The sequence below is a fragment of the Pecten maximus genome, chromosome 5 (genome assembly GCF_902652985.1).
Source record: "Pecten maximus chromosome 5, xPecMax1.1, whole genome shotgun sequence".
NCBI lineage: Eukaryota > Metazoa > Mollusca > Bivalvia > Pectinida > Pectinidae > Pecten > Pecten maximus.
Genome location: NC_047019.1, coordinates 50,340,778 through 50,363,936, shown reverse-complemented (window position 1 = coordinate 50,363,936; position 23,159 = coordinate 50,340,778). Strand labels below are relative to the sequence as shown.

At 31.8% G+C, this 23,159-nt stretch overlaps 1 protein-coding gene across 1 annotated transcript in view; it reads left to right on the top strand.

The window, feature by feature from the left end:
- The first annotated feature begins 445 nt into the window (after positions 1–445).
- LOC117328519 overlaps positions 446–23,159 on the top strand; it is an 84,749-nt gene continuing 62,035 nt past the window's right edge. The window contains exons 1-2 of the mRNA XM_033886055.1: positions 446–823; positions 986–1,091. Coding sequence (XP_033741946.1) covers positions 446–823; positions 986–1,091 — 484 coding nt within the window. The remainder of the gene's footprint in view (positions 824–985; positions 1,092–23,159) is intronic.

Genomic DNA, 23,159 nt, shown 5'->3' with positions numbered 1-23,159 from the left:
TTTCACAAATCAATACGCCATGTCAATAGCCGTATTGTGACGTCACATATTTCGCGCCATTTTCGGAATTTTTTTTCATAGAGGTATTATAAAAAACCAATTAGAAAGCCGCAATGCGCGTACAAACACTGGACTATCAATTATTGGTTATTGTAAGAAACTACATGTCAAAGCAAAAAATTTGGTATATTACATGACTATTTTTGTGCAAATCTTTATATACATATTTAATATATTTATTTGTGTTTGCAATTCAACGAATATCGGGCCTAGAGGTCGAGATGAAAAGCGTCTCAATACAGCATGGTTTACTTTCTGTTACACTTTCGTTGAAATTGAATGTATCAGTTATCATCTGTACAGTTAAAGGGAATTCATTTACACCATGTTCTACGTAAAACTAAATGTGAGCTTTTCTGCTTTCATCTGAGACGGTTACCTGACAATGGCTTCATTTACGGATGTAACAACACTGTACACAGTTGAAATTGACACCGTAGACTTTGACACAGTTGACTTTGACACAGTTGACTTTGACACAGTAGACTTTGACACAGTAGACTTTGACACAGTTGACTTTGACACAGTTGACTTTGACACAGTTGACTTTGACACAGTAGTCTTTGACACAGTTGACTTTGACACAGTTGACATTGACACAGTTGACTTTGACACAGTAGACTTTGACACAGTTGACTTTGACACAGTTGACTTTGACACAGTTGACTTTGACACCGTAGACTTTGACACAGTAGACTTTGACACAGTTGACTTTGACACAGTTGACTTTGACACAGTTGACTTTGACAATCTAAATATGTCGGTGCATTCTAACATGCTCTTTTGGTTACCGAAATAATTCACGGAAACAAGAACTACATATCCGAAGTGACTTGGTTGCGTCCACCACGAAATTGTTTGATTAATTAAATCGTCACTTACACGCCCCAGAAGGCAATCAACCATACCCCTGTTTAATCTGCAGTGCTTAGTCTATGTTATCATGTATGACGCCCCTATTGATCTTGGTAAAGATGAGCGATTTGTCTTCTGCATGTGTAAAGACATAGAAGACATCATTATTTGTGTCGGTAAATTATCTCATCATTAGAATCGCTGATCAAGTATTCCATAAGTATTGCGTGTTGTAAAAGTCGACATGCGGGGCCGCCATTAACTTTAGTGTATGGACTAAAGTGCGTTCGATTTGCAACTTTATTGTTATATGTAATTCCTACTTCCTGGTCAGACTAAAGTCAGCCTCCAACTGCAAAAAATGTGTACTTTCATATCACAATAACAGGAAACTCGACATCTCACTTACAGCATGTCGAAACATGATGCACTATATCACGTGATCGGTACAGATCCCTTACATGGCGTTGTTACTACTACTACCTCGGCTATTTCCCTTGCGTACGTATTACGTTTCAATTATACGTTATTTAGTTAATCTAAATGTATACCTAGTGTCGCCTGTTGATAAAATCCATCGATCATTCTATACTTGGAGCGATGTTTTTGTCCCGCATGTTGATGGCAAGGGGTATTGGGGGAAGGAAGCACACGATGATTTGTGGTCTCCAGGCAGTAAATGATACCTGCGTCATCTATAACGTCTCCCTGTGTGACCAATGTACCGATATATTAGGTTGCCGTTTTAATGAAAAGTGCGTTTATCGATACATGTAAGTTCTAAACTTCTGGCTGAAGTTTAACCATTTACTAACTAAGCTTACTTTAAAGTTTCGCCCATTATTATTTTGCCGACATCCTCTCTGGCCTCAACTTTTTTATTAACTTGGCTTACTTTTCTGTTTCGCCATTAGTCTTTTGCTGACGTTCCCTCTTGCCTCTACTTAATCCCAGGGGAATAAACAACTTGGTCTTACAGAATTTAATGACTTATTCCTAGGGAATTTAATTACTGTGTCCTAGGGGATTAATTTCTTGGCCCTAGGGTGTTTAATTATTTAGACATAGGACGATTCTCTCCTAGCGTCACTTGATTGTCCATCTGCACGTGACACTACGCAGAGCTGACCATTGTTCATCGACACTTACTTTCTGCTGACGAAGACTGCGATACAGTCGAAATATTCCGATGGGAAAATAGCATTCCCTTAGTAACAGATTAAAAAAATGTACTTAGTCCAATGGTGATGTAATTACGTAGTCCTAGAGGGATTAATGACTCTGTCCTATGGGGATGCTATTACTTACTCCCAAGGGAATGAATAACTTGGTCCTAAGGAAATTAATAATTTGGTCTTATAGGAGTTAATTACTCAGTTCTAACGGAATTAATTACTCTGCCCTAGGGTATTCTATTACTTACTCCCAGGGGAATTAATCACATGGTCCTAGGAGATTTAATTACTTAGTCCCAGGGAATTAAATTACTTGGTCTTATAGGATTTGATTACTGCGTTCTAGGGAGATTACTTACCTTGTCTTAGGGGTTTTAATACTTAGTCCCAGGGTAATTAATTTCATAGTCTTCGGGGATTTAATTACTTGATCCTAGGGAATTAAATTGCTTAGTCCCAGGGGATTTATTTACTTAGTCTTATAGGATTTAATTACTTAGTCCCTGATGATTAATTACTTGGTACTAGGGTGTTTAATTACTTAGACATAGGAGGATTCTCTCCTAGTCTCACTACGCAGAGCTGACCGTTTCTCATCGACACATTCGGCTGACGAAGACTGTACGACACGGTCGAAATATCCCAATAGGGAAAAATAGTCCCTAAGTAAAAGCTTTGTGACGTTAGCTCAAAAAACGACATATGACATTCAACTTTCAAAACATTCATCTTGCGGCCAACAAGGGATCTTTTTGAATGAAAAACAAATCAAAATCTGAATTTTGAATTTTGAATGTCGCGGTGCACAACATTCAAAATTTGAATGTTGAATGCATGTCGAGCTGCTCAACATGTTAAATATGGATGTCGTATGCCGCTGAACATTCAAAAGATCCCTTGTTGGTCAGTGAAAACACTAAAGATGAATCTTTTGAATGTTGAATGCCGTATGTCGTATTTTGAGCTAACCTGGGGGTGGGGGGTAATACTTTTGTCCTAGAGTACTTAATTACATAGTGCTAGGAGGAGGAATTACCTTGTTCTTCGTAGATTTATTTATTTACACCTAGGGAAATTTAATTACTTGTGATCTTTGAATTTGAGTTGAACTAGCCTACAAATCACCTCTTTGCCAGACCCCGTGAAACCTTTAGACAAAGGGTCCTTAATATTCTCTCGCATTTCCAACTGTAATAATTTTCAATTCCTGTATTTCATGCAGATCTTCATGGACCTTTTTGTGTAAATTTGATTATGGCAGTCGTTCATGCTCCCATAAATATACATCACACATTGTTCGCAAACCAATATTGATTTCCCCATCACAGTTTTATGTCACCGGCATCACTAATAACCTAGTGCCCTGGAACAATTTGACTAAGAGTACTTCATTTGGTGACGGACACAAACCATTCTACTACATCCAATAACAACAAATATACGATTAGGGTTTGTCACACAGCAACGTGTTACATTTCAAGAACAGGCATTTTGATATTCATACATTTTAATGATGAGATAATCTATATGATTTGACATATTAACTCCGAATTAAGGTCTGCGAAGTCTTGCATTCGTATAGTTGTTGCCGGAATTGTTTGAAATTATCGATTCTCATTTACCAAGCGACTTCACTAATACACTGTAATATACACGTATAAGACTTTGCTGGGAGGAAAAAGATCGAACAGTTTGGTGAATTCAACAGCAGATATTGAGCAACAGCCCTCCGAAGTGCATAGAGATGAATAAAGGGATGTTCCACTTGGGAACTGTTCACGGATAGAAATTGAAGAAAAAGACACTCCATTAAGGAATTCTTCACTGAAAGAAGGTAAAGACAGAGACATCCTATCATCAAGGCGGTGGAAATGCACACCAGGAGGCTCAGAACAGCATCAGCAATCTAACAACCGTTGAATTGATGTTTAATGGATGACCTGACCGTGACTACCACCACACATGTCCAAACAAGATGGGTTATGTATTGGAAGAGGTAGTCCCATGGGTAAGGATGATATTCAAGTCAAGGAAATCATCGAGATTCATGATAGATAATGAGGAAGCTAAAGGTTCATAGAGAAAAGATCCAATTAATATCAGACAGGTATATCAAGTACCCAGGAAACAGGCAGATACAGGCAATTGATTTGATGAGAACAAACCAACAGCATCTACTTGCGAAGGTGACTTGAAGTACCGCCAAATTTGTCCAGAACTGGACTTTTACAGCTGCACATACTCACTGTAACTCCCGCTGTCATCATTTGGGGGAGGGGGATGTATGTGGCTCGAGGTGACAAACGCAAAAACGCTTCGAGATTTAAAAGATGAGAAGATAAGTCACGCATAAATCAAGACTAGGGCAAGACTGAAATGTTGTGCAGACCAAGGGAACAACATGCAAAAATGGTTTTGAAACAGGAGGGAGGCGAAAGACAGGAATCCATCCATTGATGGACAGTGAGCTAATCACCACTGTCGACCCACCATCACGGTGGCGTTCCGCGACGAGGATGGAAAAAATGACTGATGGACCAGATTGATGATGTCAATGGATTCGAAGTTTTCCATTTACTGTATATGTTCATAGGCCTGAAAACTAATAAAGACATCATGCATATCATGATGATCATCATTAATGTTGTGGAAGTACCATTTATATGCATTTTTAGAAATATTGATTTTTCCAAATCTCAATCAGCGGTGTTTTTGGTGAGATAGCCAGTTGACGTCACACAGTATTTTTTAAATGTTTTTATTTTGGCTGATTTGATACATTATTGATACATGCTTATATAAAGTAAGATAAATCCCTTGGCAGTATTCGAAACTTACTCAGGTCCATATCATACATACCCTAGTTACTCACCGCCTGGCGTTTCTGTTAAGTAGTTTAGACCTTGAAATTCCTAGCTTTCTATGGGTCATACTGGAAAGCGGAACTAGTACTATGTACATATTTTTCAATTCCAACAAATGTTATTGACATAGAGATAGTCACTGGTATTAAACATTAGACAAAGCCTATCTAAGTCTTCTCCTTAAGTTACTGAAGTTATTGAGAGAGAGAGAGAGAGAGAGAGAGAGAGAGAGAGAGAGAGAGAGAGAGAGAGAGGGGGGGGGGGGAGTCAATAGTATTAGACGTCAGACAAAACCTATCTAAGGCTTCTCCTTAAGTTACTGACAGAGAGAGAGAGAGAGAGAGAGAGAGAGAGAGAGAGAGAGAGAGTCAATAGTATTAGACATCAGACAAAGCCAATCAAAGTCTTCTCCTTAAGTTACTGATATAGAGAAAGTCAATAGTATTAGACATCAGACAAAGTCTATGTAAGTCTTTTCCTTAAGTTACTGATATATATATATATATATATATAGAGAGAGAGAGAGAGAGAGAGAGAGAGAGAGAGAGAGAGTCAATGGTATTAGACATCAGATAAAGCCTATCTAAGGCTTCTCCTTAAGTTACTGACATAGCGAGAGAGAGAGAGAGAGAGAGAGAGAGAGAGAGAGAGAGAGAGTCAATAGTATTAGACATCAGACAAAGCCAATCAAAGTCTTCTCCTTAAGTTACTGATATAGAGAAAGTCAACAGTTTTAGACATCAGACAAAGTCTATCTAAGTATTCTCCTTAAGTTGACAGCAGGTGGTCAGAAATACACACAAATACATATATACACATTGACATGACAGATTTATTTAAGGGGAAGTAACTCCTCGATGTAAGTAGACTTGTACACTATTCAATATATTGTCCATTTTCAAGCGGTTATCATTTTCATCTCATTTCAACAAATTTTATTGATTAAGATGATTACAGTCAATATCATTGAATAACAGGCAAGGCCTATGCTAACTCTATATAAGCATTTAGCAAATTACAGATATTGATTTTGAAATTAAAATAATAAAATCCAATAGTTAAAGGGAGATTACTCATTCGTATATCTTAATTACAATTGTATACACACGTTTTACACACAAAATACACACATAATACAATTACAGCAATTATTTTATTAGCATGAACATTTAAACTACATGCCACTCAGATATTGACCGACATTGACCAAAAGGCCATATGCATATTTATATCTAGCCATAGTTGTCAATACTTTTTTGTTACAAACAAGAAGTCAGTTTATACATATATGCTTCAATGGATAAAATGAATGCTTTAAAACAGAAGTGATTGAATAAAGTACCAAACAAACCTGCTCAACGGAGGAATCTTAATATGTATCCTTACAATAAGACCATACAGAGATTAAAACGTCTATGTACTTGTATCTTCTCCAATTTGTAGTGACCATTCAGTAATAAACTTCAGTATATGTTACTCCGTATTTAAACAACATGCATACTCGAAAGATATCCTACTCTATAAGAATGCTGATGTTACCAGAATGAACCGTATGATTGATAGTATCAACTGGGTAAGTATAAATGAGCAGCATGACGTAAATGATTTTAACAAAATACTTATTGACACTATAAATAAAGCGGTAGATGTTTGTATACCTAAGAGGTATATTACAGTTAGACCAAATGATAAGCCATGGATGTCAAACGAGGTCAGGCTAAAAATTAGACAGAGAAATAGAGCTCATAAAAAAGCTGTACAGAGTAATAATCCTGATCATTGGGCACATTTTAGAAATGTTAGAAATGAACTTATTACCTTAATACGTAGGGTTAAATCTGTATATATAGAAAATCTAGAAAATTCTCTTAACAACCAGTCTACTTCTGCATCAAAATGGTGGAAAACAGCAAAAGCAATCTTGAAAATTGATGACAAATCACCTATCATTCCTCCATTAAATTGTAATAACTCCATTTTATTTCATCCACTTGATAAAGCTGAATGTCTTGTTGATTATTTTACATCTATTTCAACTTCTTCTGATTACAATGATCCACTGCCTCCTGTTCCAGAATCCCCAAATACTCTCAATAATATTTCATTTCAAGAACAGGAGATAGTGGATCAGCTGACTGTATTGAATGATAGAAAGCCTGCAGGATCTGATGAAATTGTACCTAAAATTATTAAACTCCTCTCACCATCACTAGTAACTCCCCTTACTTTATTATTCAATAAAACTATGTCTACAGGCTCTATTCCTCTGTCTTGGAAATTAGCTAATATTAATGCTATATATAAAGGTAAAGGTAATAAATGCGATGTATCCAACTATCGTCCTATTTCTATCACATGTTGCTTTAGTAAGATATTAGAAAAAATTGTTTTTAAACATTTATATAATCACTTAATACAATATGAAATTATTACAAAATATCAGTCTGGATTTATCCCAGGTGATTCTACTGTCAACCAACTACTATCATTGTATAATACAATTATTCAAAAATTAGATGAAGGACTTGAAATTAGATCAATATTCTGTGATGTTAGCAAAGCATTTGATCGAGTCTGGCATCCTGGTTTACTATTTAAACTTGAAATGTATGGCATCAAAGGTAAGCTCCTTAATTGGTTTAAGGATTATCTTTTAAACCGTAAACATAGCGTCATGACAAAAGGCTTCTGTTCATCACCACGTCAGGTAAGTGCTGGTGTCCCCCAGGGATCAGTCCTCGGCCCTTTTCTATTTCTTATTTACATCAATGATATCACTGAATGTATAACTAATAAACAAAGATTATTTGCAGATGACACATCTCTCTTTAGAGTAATACATACCACTCCATTAGATGCTGCCAACAGTCTATCTACTGACTTGGTAAATGTTGATGTATGGTCCAAAAAATGGGACATTAAGTTTAATCCAAATAAAACTGAATCATTAACTTTTAGTCGTAAAAGGAATATAATTAGTCCTGATATTTCATTTCAAAATGAAATCGTATCTAATGTTACATCACATAAATACCTTGGTGTATTTTTCTCTGCAGATGGTAAATGGCATCATCACATTTACTATATCTATAATAAAGCATATAAACGTCTTCATTTACTAAAGTCAGTAAAATATAAAATGAGTCGAAAAACCTTAGTTACTTTATATACTTCTTATATTAGACCCATTTTAGAGTATGGTGATATTATTTTTGATAACTGTACGCAAGAGGAAGCAAAACTTCTTGAATCAATAAAAATAGAAGCTGCCCGTATTATTACAGGACTGCGTAAGGGAACCTCTCATTATAAACTTTACTGTGATCTTGATTGAGACACCCTTGCTGCAAGACGGAAAAAACATAGATTAATACTCCTTTACAAAATTCTCTGTGGAACTACACCAACTTATCTGAATGAATTAATTGAGCCGTACTTTACTAATGCAAATCCATATTTATTACGTAATGATAGATTGTTTACTATTCCATTATGCAGAACCAATATCTACGCAAAAAGTTTTATTCCAGCCACATTGAAAGATTATAATGAACTTGCAGCAAGGTGTGACCTTACCAGTATTACATCAATTTATCAGTTTAGAAAACTTTTAAATATGCATTTAAGTGACATCAGATTCGAAAATATTAATTATGTCTATTTTAATGCTGGTACCAGGAAAAACAATATACTTCTTTGTCAATTAAGAAATAATACGAGTAATCTTAACTCTGACTTACACAGAGATCATCTTTCTGAATCTCCAGTATGTACATGTGGAAAACGCCCATGAAACAGTAGAACATTTTTTCTCAACTTGTAGTAAATATGAGGAACCCCGAAGAATACTAAGAGAAAAATTATTCAATTTAAATCATAATCATTATAATTTAAATATATTTTTGTCTGGCTGTGAAACTTGTAATAAACTAACTAACTTAAATATATTTGATAATGTCATTGAGTTCATTAGAGCCACCAATAGATTTTTACTATAGATTAAACCCCATTATTGTTCTGCGATCTGCAATTTCTTTCTTTCCTTATTAAGCCCTATATATGGTCACCTACCCCTCCCCCCCCCTTTTTCTGATTGGCATGAAATTTGTAATACTTAACATATTATAATAATATATTCCAAGTATTACATATGAAATATTACATAGCTCTGAATCAAATCAATTGATTATGAAATAAGTAAGGACAATATCAGTCCACTAATACCATTCTACTAAATTTCTTTTCTTCCATATTCTACAATATATTTGTCCATGACTGAATATAGTATCCATGACTTAATCCAAAAACTCATGGGTGGATGACCAATGGCTAGTAAGCCAGTATGGACTTTTTTAGGTCTGTATCCCATGGGTGGATGGATTATGTCTTGGATAATGTATTCTAAATCCTCCAAAATTTATACAAATTGAAAATACATTTAAGACAAGCCAACTTTTATTAATAACAATCATAGAGTTGTCCTTTCTACTCAAATTACATATTCATACCATATTATATTATACATGTACTAAGTAATATCTTAAAACGTCTAGATTTACCAATTACATGGACAGAACATTTTGACCGCCATTTTGATGACGTCATAAAAACGATATGACGCGCATGCGCGACTGACAACAAACATTTTTTTGAAGTATATTATCTATACTATTAATTTATCATGGTCTCTTGCTTCCTTTATGAAGTGCCCACGGGAGTAAAATTTCTGCCCTTGGGGACTCCACTAAATAGAATATATGAACATTCTGAAGTAATTGTCTGTATATTGTTCTGTCACAGTCAGGACAGTCCTGGATAAATTCGTTAGCGTCTTTATAGTCGTGATTTCCATAACTACTACCATACTTAGATAGAAGATAGAGAAAGTCTAATGTGATCATACATTGGGCACTCAAGATAATAATGGGAGACGCGTTTGATTCAACTTCTATAATGGCATCTTTATTTAGTTTGGTTTGTATTTAAAAGCAGAAAGAGTAGGGGAGTTAAAGAGGTCATTATCAGAAGTGTTAATTGTGCAACACATTAGAGGAAAAGGCTATCAAAATAATTATTATCTTTGCATAATGGTGGATTAAATATTCTTGTTTGTCTGAGGGAATAGGGGTTGTTATTTTGGTTGTTAACAAAAGGATTTAAGACAAGCAGTAAGTACTGAGGTTAGAGCCCATGGTTATTTTATTTATCAATGTTTGTTTGTGTTTGTCTTCACTTACTCACAGTGTTTCCCAACCAGGTTCTCTATAAAGTATATTGTGTGATGTTCCAGTGCTAATTTATAATTCTAGCTGCTTCTAATTGGACAGATTCCAAAAGTTATTTAGATTGTTTAATGCAATTATCCCATATTATGTCTGCACATTCTGAAGTTGGTCTAATAAATGCTGTGTACATTTTAACTTATTATTTACCATTAACTTTATTTTTAATATATAGCGTAAGATGTTAAATATACTATAAGCTTTTTCATATGTATCAAGAATGTGTTTCCTCCAAGTTGTATCATCCTTAAGTGTAAGACATATGTGTTGTTTTCTGTTGTGTCAGTGATTCGATTGCTTTGGGAATTTATTGGGGTGTGATTTTTGTTTTGCTTTCTAGAAAAAAGTACTGATTTGTTTTTCTTACGGTTAGATTTAATGACCCAGATACTTGCCCATTCACCAATATTAGGGGGATCAGATGATATTGCTAGAGCTGCTTGTGCTGGGTTTTCATCTATAATTACGTATAATGAGGTGTCGTCTGCAAACAGTCTGAACATTTTCAGTGATGTCGTTGATATAGAGCAGAAAAAGAAGAGGCCCAAGAACAGATCCCTGAAGTTCCCCTGTATTTACAACCTTGAACTGTGAATGATATCCTTCCGTGGTCACTCTTTGTAATCTGTCATCAAACCACAGAAGCAAATTTCCATTTATTCCTTACATTTTGAGCTTGTGTAAGAGACCTTTGTACCATACCCTGTCGAAAGCTTTGCTAATATCACAAAAATAATCTAAGCTCCTTCCCTGTTCCACATTACTTGCAATTTCATTATAAATAAACAATAATTGATCAACAGTAGAATCACCAGGCATAAAGCCAGACTGATATTTGGTTAAGATAGAATTTTCAACTAGATAGTTCTTCAGATATTTAAATACAATGTTTCAAATTGTTTTCCTGAACAATGAAGTTATCGAGACTGGGCGAGAATTCAGAACATTATTAGATCTACCATTCCCTTTATATATGGAATCTATACGGTAATCAATGTCCCATTTCCTTACTTCCTGCTAAAAATATAACTAAATTCATTTTCAAAAAATGAATGCCTCTTATCAATAAGTCATTGCGAAAGAAAGTCACGGTTAGGGTTCGTACTGAGGTGTAAATGAGAACTGATAAGGATTCGTGATAAGGTGTAGATGATAATTAATCAGGATTCGTGATGAGGTGTAGATGATAATTAATCAGGATTCGTGATTAGGTGTAGATGATAATTAATTAGGATTCGTGATGAAGTGTTGATGATAATTAATTAGGATTCGTGATTAGGTGTAGATGATAATTAATCAGGATTCGTGATGAAGTTTAAATGATAATTAATTAGGATTCGTGATGAGGTGTAGATGATAATTAATTAGGATTCGTAATGAGGTGTAGATGATAATTAATTAGGATTCGTGATGAAGTGTTGATGATAATTAATTAGGATTCGTGATTAGGTGTAGATGATAATTAATTAGGATTCGTGTTAAGGTGTAGATGATAATTAATCAGGATTCGTGATGAGGTGTAGATGATAATTAATCAGGATTCGTGATTAGGTGTAGATGATAATTAATTAGGATTCGTGATGAAGTGTTGATGATAATTAATTAGGATTCGTGATTAGGTGTAGATGATAATTAATCAGGATTCGTGATGAAGTTTAAATGATAATTAATTAGGATTCGTGATTAGGTGTAGATGATAATTAATTAGGATTCGTAATGAGGTGTAGATGATAATTAATTAGGATTCGTGATGAGGTGTAGATGATAATTAATCAGGATTCGTGATGAGGTGTAGATGATAATTAATTAGGATTCGTGATAAGGTGTAGATGATAATTAATTAGGATTCGTGATGAGGTGTAGATGATAATTAATTGGGATTCGTGATAACGTGTAGATGATAATTAATTAGGATTCGTGATAACGTGTAGATGATAATTAATTAGGATTCGTGATAACGTGTAGATGATAATTAATCAGGATTCGTGATGAGGTGTAGATGATAATTAATCAGGATTCGTGATTAGGTGTAGATGATAATTAATTAGGATCCGTGATGAAGTTTAAATGATAATTAATTAGGATTCGTGATTAGGTGTAGATGATAATTAATTAGGATTCGTGATGAGGTGTAGATGATAATTAATTAGGATTCGTAATGAGGTGTAGATGATAATTAATTAGGATTCGTGATGAAGTGTTGATGATAATTAATTAGGATTCGTGATTAGGTGTAGATGATAATTAATTAGGATTCGTGTTAAGGTGTAGATGATAATTAATCAGGATTCGTGATGAGGTGTAGATGATAATTAATCAGGATTCGTGATTAGGTGTAGATGATAATTAATTAGGATTCGTGATGAAGTGTTGATGATAATTAATTAGGATTCGTGATTAGGTGTAGATGATAATTAATCAGGATTCGTGATGAAGTTTAAATGATAATTAATTAGGATTCGTGATTAGGTGTAGATGATAATTAATTAGGATTCGTAATGAGGTGTAGATGATAATTAATTAGGATTCGTGATGAGGTGTAGATGATAATTAATCAGGATTCGTGATGAGGTGTAGATGATAATTAATTAGGATTCGTGATAAGGTGTAGATGATAATTAATTAGGATTCGTGATGAGGTGTAGATGATAATTAATTGGGATTCGTGATAACGTGTAGATGATAATTAATTAGGATTCGTGATAACGTGTAGATGATAATTAATTAGGATTCGTGATAACGTGTAGATGATAATTAATCAGGATTCGTGATGAGGTGTAGATGATAATTAATCAGGATTCGTGATTAGGTGTAGATGATAATTAATTAGGATTCGTGATGAAGTTTAAATGATAATTAATTAGGATTCGTGATTAGTTGTAGATGATAATTAATTAGGATTCGTGATGAAGTTTAAATGATAATTAATTAGGATTCGTGATTAGGTGTAGATGATAATTAATTAGGATTCGTAATGAGGTGTAGATGATAATTAATCAGGATTCGTAATGAGGTGTAGATGATAATTAATTAGGATTCGTGATGAGGTGTAGATGATAATTAATCAGGATTCGTGATTAGGTGTAGATGATAATTAATTAGGATTCGTGATGAAGTGTTGATGATAATTAATTAGGATTCGTGATTAGGTGTAGATGATAATTAATCAGGATTCGTGATGAAGTTTAAATGATAATTAATTAGGATTCGTGATTAGGTGTAGATGATAATTAATTAGGATTCGTAATGAGGTGTAGATGATAATTAATTAGGATTCGTAATGAGGTGTAGATGATAATTAATTAGGATTCGTGATGAGGTGTAGATGATAATTAATCAGGATTCGTGATGAGGTGTAGATGATAATTAATTAGGATTCGTAATAAGGTGTAGATGATAATTAATTAGGATTCGTGATTAGGTGTAGATGATAATTAATCAGTATTCGTGATGAGGTGTAGATGATAATTAATCAGGATTCGTGATGAGGTGTAGATGATAATTAATTAGGATTCGTAATGAGGTGTAGATGATAATTAATTAGGATTCGTAATGAGGTGTAGATGATAATTAATTAGGATTCGTGATTAGGTGTAGATGATAATTAATTAGGATTCGTGATAAGGTGTAGATGATAATTAATCAGGATTCGTAATGAGGTGTAGATGATAATTAATTAGGATTCGTGATGAGGTGTAGATGATGATTAATTAGGATTCGTAGTAAGGTGTAGATGATAATTAATCAGGATTCGTGATGAGGTGTAGATGATAACTGGTTAGGATTCGTAATAAGGTGTAGATGATAATGAATTACAGCATGATTACAGGCCGTGAACTGCAATAATGCAGCATAACTCGGGTTTAATTGGACTCTCATTTAAAATGAACACTTTCAGATGTATTCTGGATTCTATTCACTTTATGGTGGATAATGAGCTTGTTTTCTCTTTACTGTGCTGTCAATTATTGTAAAATCTTCCTATTTAACAACATTGTCCCCAGGTGACACTCCAGGTAAAACACGGCCTTTATTTGAAATTCTTCGTCGATTATTATCGGGAAGTACAGTCGACGTCGCATATGTCAAAATGTCATTTGTTTTCTCTATGAACCTCGAACACTGGGGATTCTCCAGAGTAGAGTTATCTGTTCGAATTACCAAACGCGTTATAAAAGTGCTGTTTACGCCGGGAGAAATGACGATGTAATTCACCACTATGCTAAATGTTTCATAGGCGTATAGTTGACCTCATTGTTATTTTTTGAAAATACATAATAAGATTACGGAGATATATGCCACTTAACCAACCCAGTGGAATATGAGTGTATATAACATATATCTAGTGTAATATAATAGTGTATATAACATATATCTAGTGTAATACAATAGTGTATATAACATATATCTAGTGTAATATAATAGTGTATATAACATATATCTAGTGTAATATAATAGTGTATATAACATGTATCTATTGTAATATAATAGTGTATATAACATATACCTAGTGTTATATAATAGTGTATATAACATATACCTAGTGTAATATAATAGTGTATATAACATATACCTAGTGTAATATAATAGTGTATATAACATATATCTAGTGTTATATAAAAGTGTATATAGCATATATCTAGTGTTATATAATAGTGTATATAACATGTATCTAGTGTAATATAATAGTGTATATAACATATATCTAGTGTAATATAATAGTGTATATAACATGTATCTAGTGTAATATAATAGTGTATATAACATGTATCTAGTGTAATATAATAGTGTATATAACATATATCTAGTGTAATATAAAAGTGTATATAGCATATATCTAGTGTAATATAATAGTGTATATAACATATATCTAGTGTAATATAATAGTGTATATAACATATATCTAGTGTAGTATAATAGTGTATATAACATATATCTAGTGTAATATAATAGTGTATATAACATATATCTAGTGTAATATAATAGTGTATATAACATGTATCTAGTGTAATATAATAGTGTATATAACATATATCTAGTGTAATATAAAAGTGTATATAGCATATATCTAGTGTAATATAATAGTGTATATAACATATATCTAGTGTAATATAATAGTGTATATAACATATATCTAGTGTAGTATAATAGTGTATATAACATATATCTAGTGTAATATAATAGTGTATATAACATATATCTAGTGTAATATAATAGTATATATAACATATATCTAGTGTAATATAATAGTGTATATAACATATATCTAGTGTAATATAATAGTGTATATAACATATATCTAGTGTTATATAATAGTGTATATAACATATATCTAGTGTAATATAATAGTGTATATAACATGTATCTAGTGTAATATAATAGTGTATATAACATGTATCTAGTGTAATATAATAGTGTATATAACATATACCTAGTGTAATATAATAGTGTATATAACATATATCTAGTGTAGTATAATAGTGCATATAACATATATCTAGTGTAATATAATAGTGTATATAACATATCTAATGTAATATAATAGTGTATATAACATATCTAATGTAATATAATAGTGTATATAACATATATCTAGTGTAATATAATAGTGTAAATAACATATATCTAGTGTAATATAATAGTGTATATAACATATCTAGTGTAATATAATAGTATATATAGCATATATCTAGTGTAATATAATAGTCTATATAACATATATCTAGTGTAATATAATAGTGTAAATAACATGTATCTAGTGTAATATAATAGTGTATATAACATATATCTAGTGTAATATAATAGTGTATATAACATATCTAATGTAATATAATAGTGTATATAACATAGATCTAGTGTGATATAATAGTGTATATAACATATATCTAGTGTAATATAATAGTGTATATAACATATATCTAGTGTAATATAATAGTGTATATAACATATATCTAGTGTAATATAATAGTATATATAACATATATCTAGTGTAATATAATAGTGTATATAACATATATCTAGTGTAATATAATAGTGTAAATAGCATGTATCTAGTGTAATATAATAGTGTATATAACATGTATCTAGTGTAATATAATAGTGTATATAACATATACCTAGTGTAATATAATAGTGTATATAACATATATCTAGTGTAGTATAATAGTGTATATAACATATATCTAGTGTAATATAATAGTGTATATAACATATCTAATGTAATATAATAGTGTATATAACATATATCTAGTGTAATATAATAGTGTATATAACATATATCTAGTGTAATATAATAGTGTACATAACATATCTAATGTAATATAATAGTGTATATAACATATATCTAGTGTGATATAATAGTGTATATAACATATCTAATGTAATATAATAGTGTATATAACATGTATCTAGTGTAATATAATAGTGTATATAACATATCTAATGTAATATAATAGTGTATATAACATATATCTAGTGTAATATAATAGTGTATATAACATATATCTAGTGTAATATAATAGTGTATATAACATATATCTAGTGTAATATAATAGTGTATATAACATATATCTAGTGTAATATATTAGTGTATATAACATATCTAATGTAATATAATAGTGTATATAACATATATCTAGTGTAATATAATAGTGTATATAACATATATCTAGTGTAATATATTAGTGTATATAACATATCTAATGTAATATAATAGTGTATATAACATATATCTAGTGTAATATAATAGTGTATATAACATATATCTAGTGTAATATATTAGTGTATATAACATATCTAATGTAATATAATAGTGTATATAACATATATCTAGTGTAATATATTAGTGTATATAACATATATCTAGTGTAATATATTAGTGTATATAACATATCTAGTGTAATATAATAGTGTATATAACATATATCTAATGTAATATAATAGTGTATATAACATGTATCTAGTGTAATATAATAGTGTATATAACATATCTAATGTAATATAATAGTGTATATAACATATATCTAGTGTAATATAATAGTGTATATAACATATATCTAGTGTAATATAATAGTGTATATAACATATATCTAGTGTAATATAATAGTGTATATAACATATATCTAGTGTAATATATTAGTGTATATAACATATCTAATGTAATATAATAGTGTATATAACATATATCTAGTGTGATATAATAGTGTATATAACATATCTAATGTAATATAATAGTGTATATAACATGTATCTAGTGTAATATAATAGTGTATATAACATATCTAATGTAATATAATAGTGTATATAACATGTATCTAGTGTAATATAATAGTGTATATAACATATCTAATGTAATATAATAGTGTATATAACATATATCTAGTGTGATATAATAGTGTATATAACATATATCTAGTGTAATATAATAGTGTATATAACATATCTAATGTAATATAATAGTGTATATAACATATCTAATGTAATATAATAGTGTATATAACATATATCTAGTGTAATATAATAGTATAAATAACATATATCTAGTGTAATATAATAGTGTATATAACATATCTAGTGTAATATAATAGTATATATTACATATATCTAGTGTAATATAATAGTGTATATAACATATATCTAGTGTAATATAATAGTGTATATAACATATATCTAGTGTAATATAATAGTGTATATAACATATATCTAGTGTAATATAATACTGTCTATAACGTATACCTAGTGTAATATAATAGTGTATATAACATATATCTAGACTAATATAATAGTGTATATAACATATATCTAGTGTAATATAATAGTGTATATAACATGTATCTAGTGTAATATAATAGTGTATATAACGTATACCTAGTGTAATATAATAGTGTATATAACATATATCTAGAGTAATATAATAGTGTATATAACATATATCTAGTGTAATATAATAGTGTATATAACATATATTTAGTGTAATATAATAGTGTATATAACATGTCTAGTGTAATATAATAGTGTATATAACATATATCTAGTGTAATATAATAGTGTATATAACATCAAGAATAATGACGAGATAACAAAACCTTTGATCACTTTATTATATTTTGATAAGTTAAGATCCAACAACGATATCATGTTATATAATGTATATCAGTCCGTGTTTCTGCCAGGGACTGGCTTACTTTTAAGTAAGGGACGACAACCCTTCGGAAAGACCGGTTTTGTTTCGTAGGCATAATCAAACGCACCAGCGAATCAGAGTTGCATAGAAGTTTGATAGATGCTGTGTTGGGATTGTGAGAACAGACGACAATTGAAAGAGAATGTTTGCCAGTGTGAAGGTGGGTGGTAGTTTCATGAACTCTCGAAACTATATTTAAAATATCTGTTTATCTGTGCTGTTTGTGTTCAGGTCCATTCCTCCTCTATTTTGATAGGAAGACACAAGGATGCAAGGATACAAGGATACAAGAATGTATTATCATTTTAATTATGGAATTCAAAGTGTAAGAATATCATATGTCAATTCCCAGAGTCTTGGTGACACAACAAAACAAAGGATGTATTTGAATGCTATTTTGCATTTTTGTCTTCAAGATATACACTTTCACACAGAAGTTAATTCGGGAATATTACTTTCATTCATACCAATCAAACTCTTGGGAGGTTGCCATTCTTTTTAAAAACAATTTTCAACACACGATTTTACACACCAGAAAAAATGATAGTGGAAATATTTTAGCTTTTATCGTCCTACTTAATGGCGAGCAATTTACGCGTATCACTTTATATGGTCCGAACAACGACAAACCGACCTGATTTTTTAAGAAAATGTGGAGAAAATGTATTTATGTAAGATACGTGACATCCAGTAATGGTGGATGCAAAACATTGTAGAGAAGAGAAGAAAAATGAGTTTAAGATATATTGAAGGAGTGGTAAGGCAATTGGTAAGATGTAATATGATGGAGAATAGCCACATCATACCGTACATAACCTGAAGGAGTACTGTGGAAATTTGTTTTGTTGAAGGACTTAGGTTATTAATTTAGGATGACAACTAGCGGTAAGAAAATCCAAAATGGCGGCCCTGATAACGTTGATAAAGAACGAAGAAAACTCGGTAGGCCGGTTAGATCTGCTTCGAGCTCCAAACCAGAAATAAATCCAGAGCAAAAATACCTTCTATGTACAGTATATAGACCTCCACAATGTGCTCTTACTTTTTGGAATTATTTCCGACACTCTATTGAAACTTCACGGGTAGTAATTGTTGGTGACATAAACGTAGATCTTTTAACTGTTAGTAGAAATCATGCAATTGTTGATATTCTCGACTCCTTTCACCTTTCGAATATTATAGAGAGACCGACACGTGTAGCTCGCACTAGCTCGACCTTACTTGACCCCATTATACTGTCCGACACGTATAACTTTACTTATGCAGATATTATTGACGTTGAAAGTGACATTTCTGACCATAAAGCGACAACTGCTGAATTGACTGTTAGAACGAATTTTAGAAGGACGTATGACAGGGAGATTAGATGCTATAATGATGCAAATTATGATTTATTCAATAGTATATTAGACGAGACGGAGTGGGTTGACTTTTTTTGCGAATACTAATTCACCAGATGATATGTGTAATATTTTTACGACTAGATACCTCGACATAGCCAGAGAATGTATACCGACTCGGACTGTGACGATCAGATCAAATAACAAACCTTGGTTTGACTCAACTTTACGTAAGGAAATTAGGAAAAGAAATAGACTGTTGAAATTATATAAATCAGACCGTTCAGACAGAAACTTATCTAACTTCCGGAAGCAACGTAATCATGTAAACAACCTGAAGAAACGAACAAAAGAACTTTTTTATGTTGATATAAATGGTATCTTAGATAGATATTCAAGTTCAAATCCTAGAAATTTTTGGAAAATTATTCGTAAATTAATAAAAACACCTCATGATTCGAACATTATCCCACCTATTAGAGATATACACGGTAACATTGAAATGTCTGATGATAATAAAGCTAATATTTTAAATGATTACTTTGTTTCAATTTCTACTATTGACGACAATAATTTTGATGTACCGACAGTTGAATTACGGACTGACTCCACTATTACTGACATACAATTTGAAACGAGTGACATAACAGACATACTGAAATCATTGAATATAAATAAAGCTGTTGGGAATGATACAATCAGTCACAATATGTTAAAAAATACAGCAAATTCAGTAGCATTACCATTGAGTCTTATTTTTAGAGCTTCTCTGGAAACTGGAGTTTTTCCTAAATTATGGAAACATGCATTAGTTACACCTTTATTTAAATCTGGGGATAAACATATTTTTTCAAATTACAGGCCAATTTCACTACTCAGTACGGTTGGGAAAGTTTTTGAAAGGTTAATTGTTGAATATTTAAATAATTACTTGCTAGATAATTCATTAATATATAAGTTTCAGTCTGGTTTTCAACCTGGCCATTCGACAGTTCATCAACTTATTGAAATTTATCACACTTTATGTAAAAATCTAGAAAAAAGACATCCTACATGTTTAGTTTTCTGTGATATATCGAAAGCTTTTGATCGTGTGTGGCACAAGGGACTGGGGGTGAAACTAACAAACTATGGTATTAGCGGCAAACTTTTAAATTGGCTTTTAAATTATATAAGTGAAAGGAAACAACAAGTTTGTGTGGGTGACTCTAAATCACTTGTTAAAACTACTAACGCTGGCGTTCCACAAGGTTCTGTACTTGGTCCCTTGTTATTTATTTTATACATTAATGATATTTCCGATAATCTACAAAGTCTTTCAAAGTTGTTTGCAGACGATACGTCATTATTATATTCAAATCCATCCCCTCAAAATGTTGAATCTGTAATCAACAACGATTTAGAGCACATTCAAAATTGGGCAAATAAATGGTTAGTAAAGTTTAATCCTTCCAAAACAGAGGCACTGCTTATCCATAATTCTGAGCTAGATTATGTAATTGATATTAAATTTGATAATGTTAGTGTGAACTTCGTAGAGAATCATAGGCACTTGGGAGTTATATTGGACGGAAATTGTAAATGGACTAGTCATATTGATGGTATTTGTAAAAAGGTATCGAAACAGATGTGTTTTGCGTAAACTTAAATATATATTAAATCGCCATTCTTTATATAGAATATATACTTCGTATATTATACCATTATTAGAATATTGTTGTGAGGTATGGGATGGATGTAGTCTCGGTGACTCAGACAAACTAGAAAAACTTCAACTAGAAGCTGCACGTGTGATTACGGGATTACCATCTTACACTAGTATACAGTCATTATATTCTGAAAATAGTTCATAACCTCTTGCTATTAGACGCTCTAGGGAAAAATTGCAGCTTTTTTTTTTTTATAAAATTAAACATAAATTATCACCAAATTACCTAACATCACTTCTTCCACCTTTAGTATCAGAAAATTCTCAATATAACCTTAGAAATGCCAATAATTACTCAATACCAAATTACCGTTTACATCTTACTAATTCATCTTTCTTTCCCTCTACTATCCAACTATGGAATCATTTAGATAACGAAATCCGACAAAGTGTTACGTACTCGGCCTTTAAACATTCTCTTCAAAATTTTACAGACACAAAAGTTCCCTTCTACTATCAAATTGGTGACAGAAAACAGAACATTATGCATGCAAGATTAAGAACAGATCTAGTACCCCAAACAACGATTTATTTCATGCAAATTTGATTAATTTTAAACACTGCCAATGTGGACACCCTGTTGAAGATGCATATCATTTCTTTTTTGAATGTAATAATTACTCTGTTCAGCGTTTGCAACTGTTTCGTGATCTAAATTATTTCATCCCACTAGACCTGCAACTTCTGCTATTCGGAAAAAATGAACTTTCTCATCAAGAAAATGTAACTATATGGCAATCAACCCAACTATTTATTAAAATTACAAATAGATTTTAATGATATCTTTATTGGAATTAATGTACATTGTAGTTTTGTCTTTGCGGACTCGGGTGACATTCGGGTGTGTGTAAAATGTTATAAATGATGGACCAGAAAAGAAAAGGAGAAAGACACCACTGGCATGGATTATCATAGACATTAGACAAGTTTGAACGAAAGGAAAGTCGAACTGTGTACCAAAGTGATTGTTGCCCGAGTCCGCTTAAGTCTACCACAAAACTATTTGTCTTTATTAAGTATTTAGATATACATGTATATCCCAAATATATAAGATTATTTGTATCAATATCTTATAAAATCTCTCTCTCTCTCTTCTTCCCTCCTCCCACTCCCCCTCTCTGCCCCTTTCTCTCCGTCACTCTCCCCTTCTGTCTCTTTCTCTCTATTTCTTATAAAATTAGATTGTAAATATGTAAATAAAACTGCCATCATGTAAATTTTCTCTCAATGTAAAATTGTATCGGGAGAGGGCTTAATATAAGTTGGAAAACTTGTGCCCAATCCCTTTGTAATAGATTGTAAATTACAAATAAAATATGTTTAAATCAAATCCAGAGCAAGCTCACCTTGTCAAACCTAAAATGGAGATAGAAGTTGATGCTATAGACTGTTACATTTGCAAAGTCTCGTTCACGAGTTCTAACGGTAAGCTAGAGTGTCAGAGGTGTACGGAACAGAACTAGTCAATAGAGGAACACTAGATAATGAAACAAAATGACACTATATGGTTTTGTATCCATGCAGGGAAAAAAGTAAGAAATTGGGGATAGGGGTAATGTCATGATTAAACTGTTTCAGAGAAGAATAACTTTTCTGGGGGACGGAATGCTAAAACACGTAATGAGTATAGGTGGACACTATATTTAATAACCCGATACACAAGCTGCCAGGGCAAAGAACTAGTGAAAGCCGT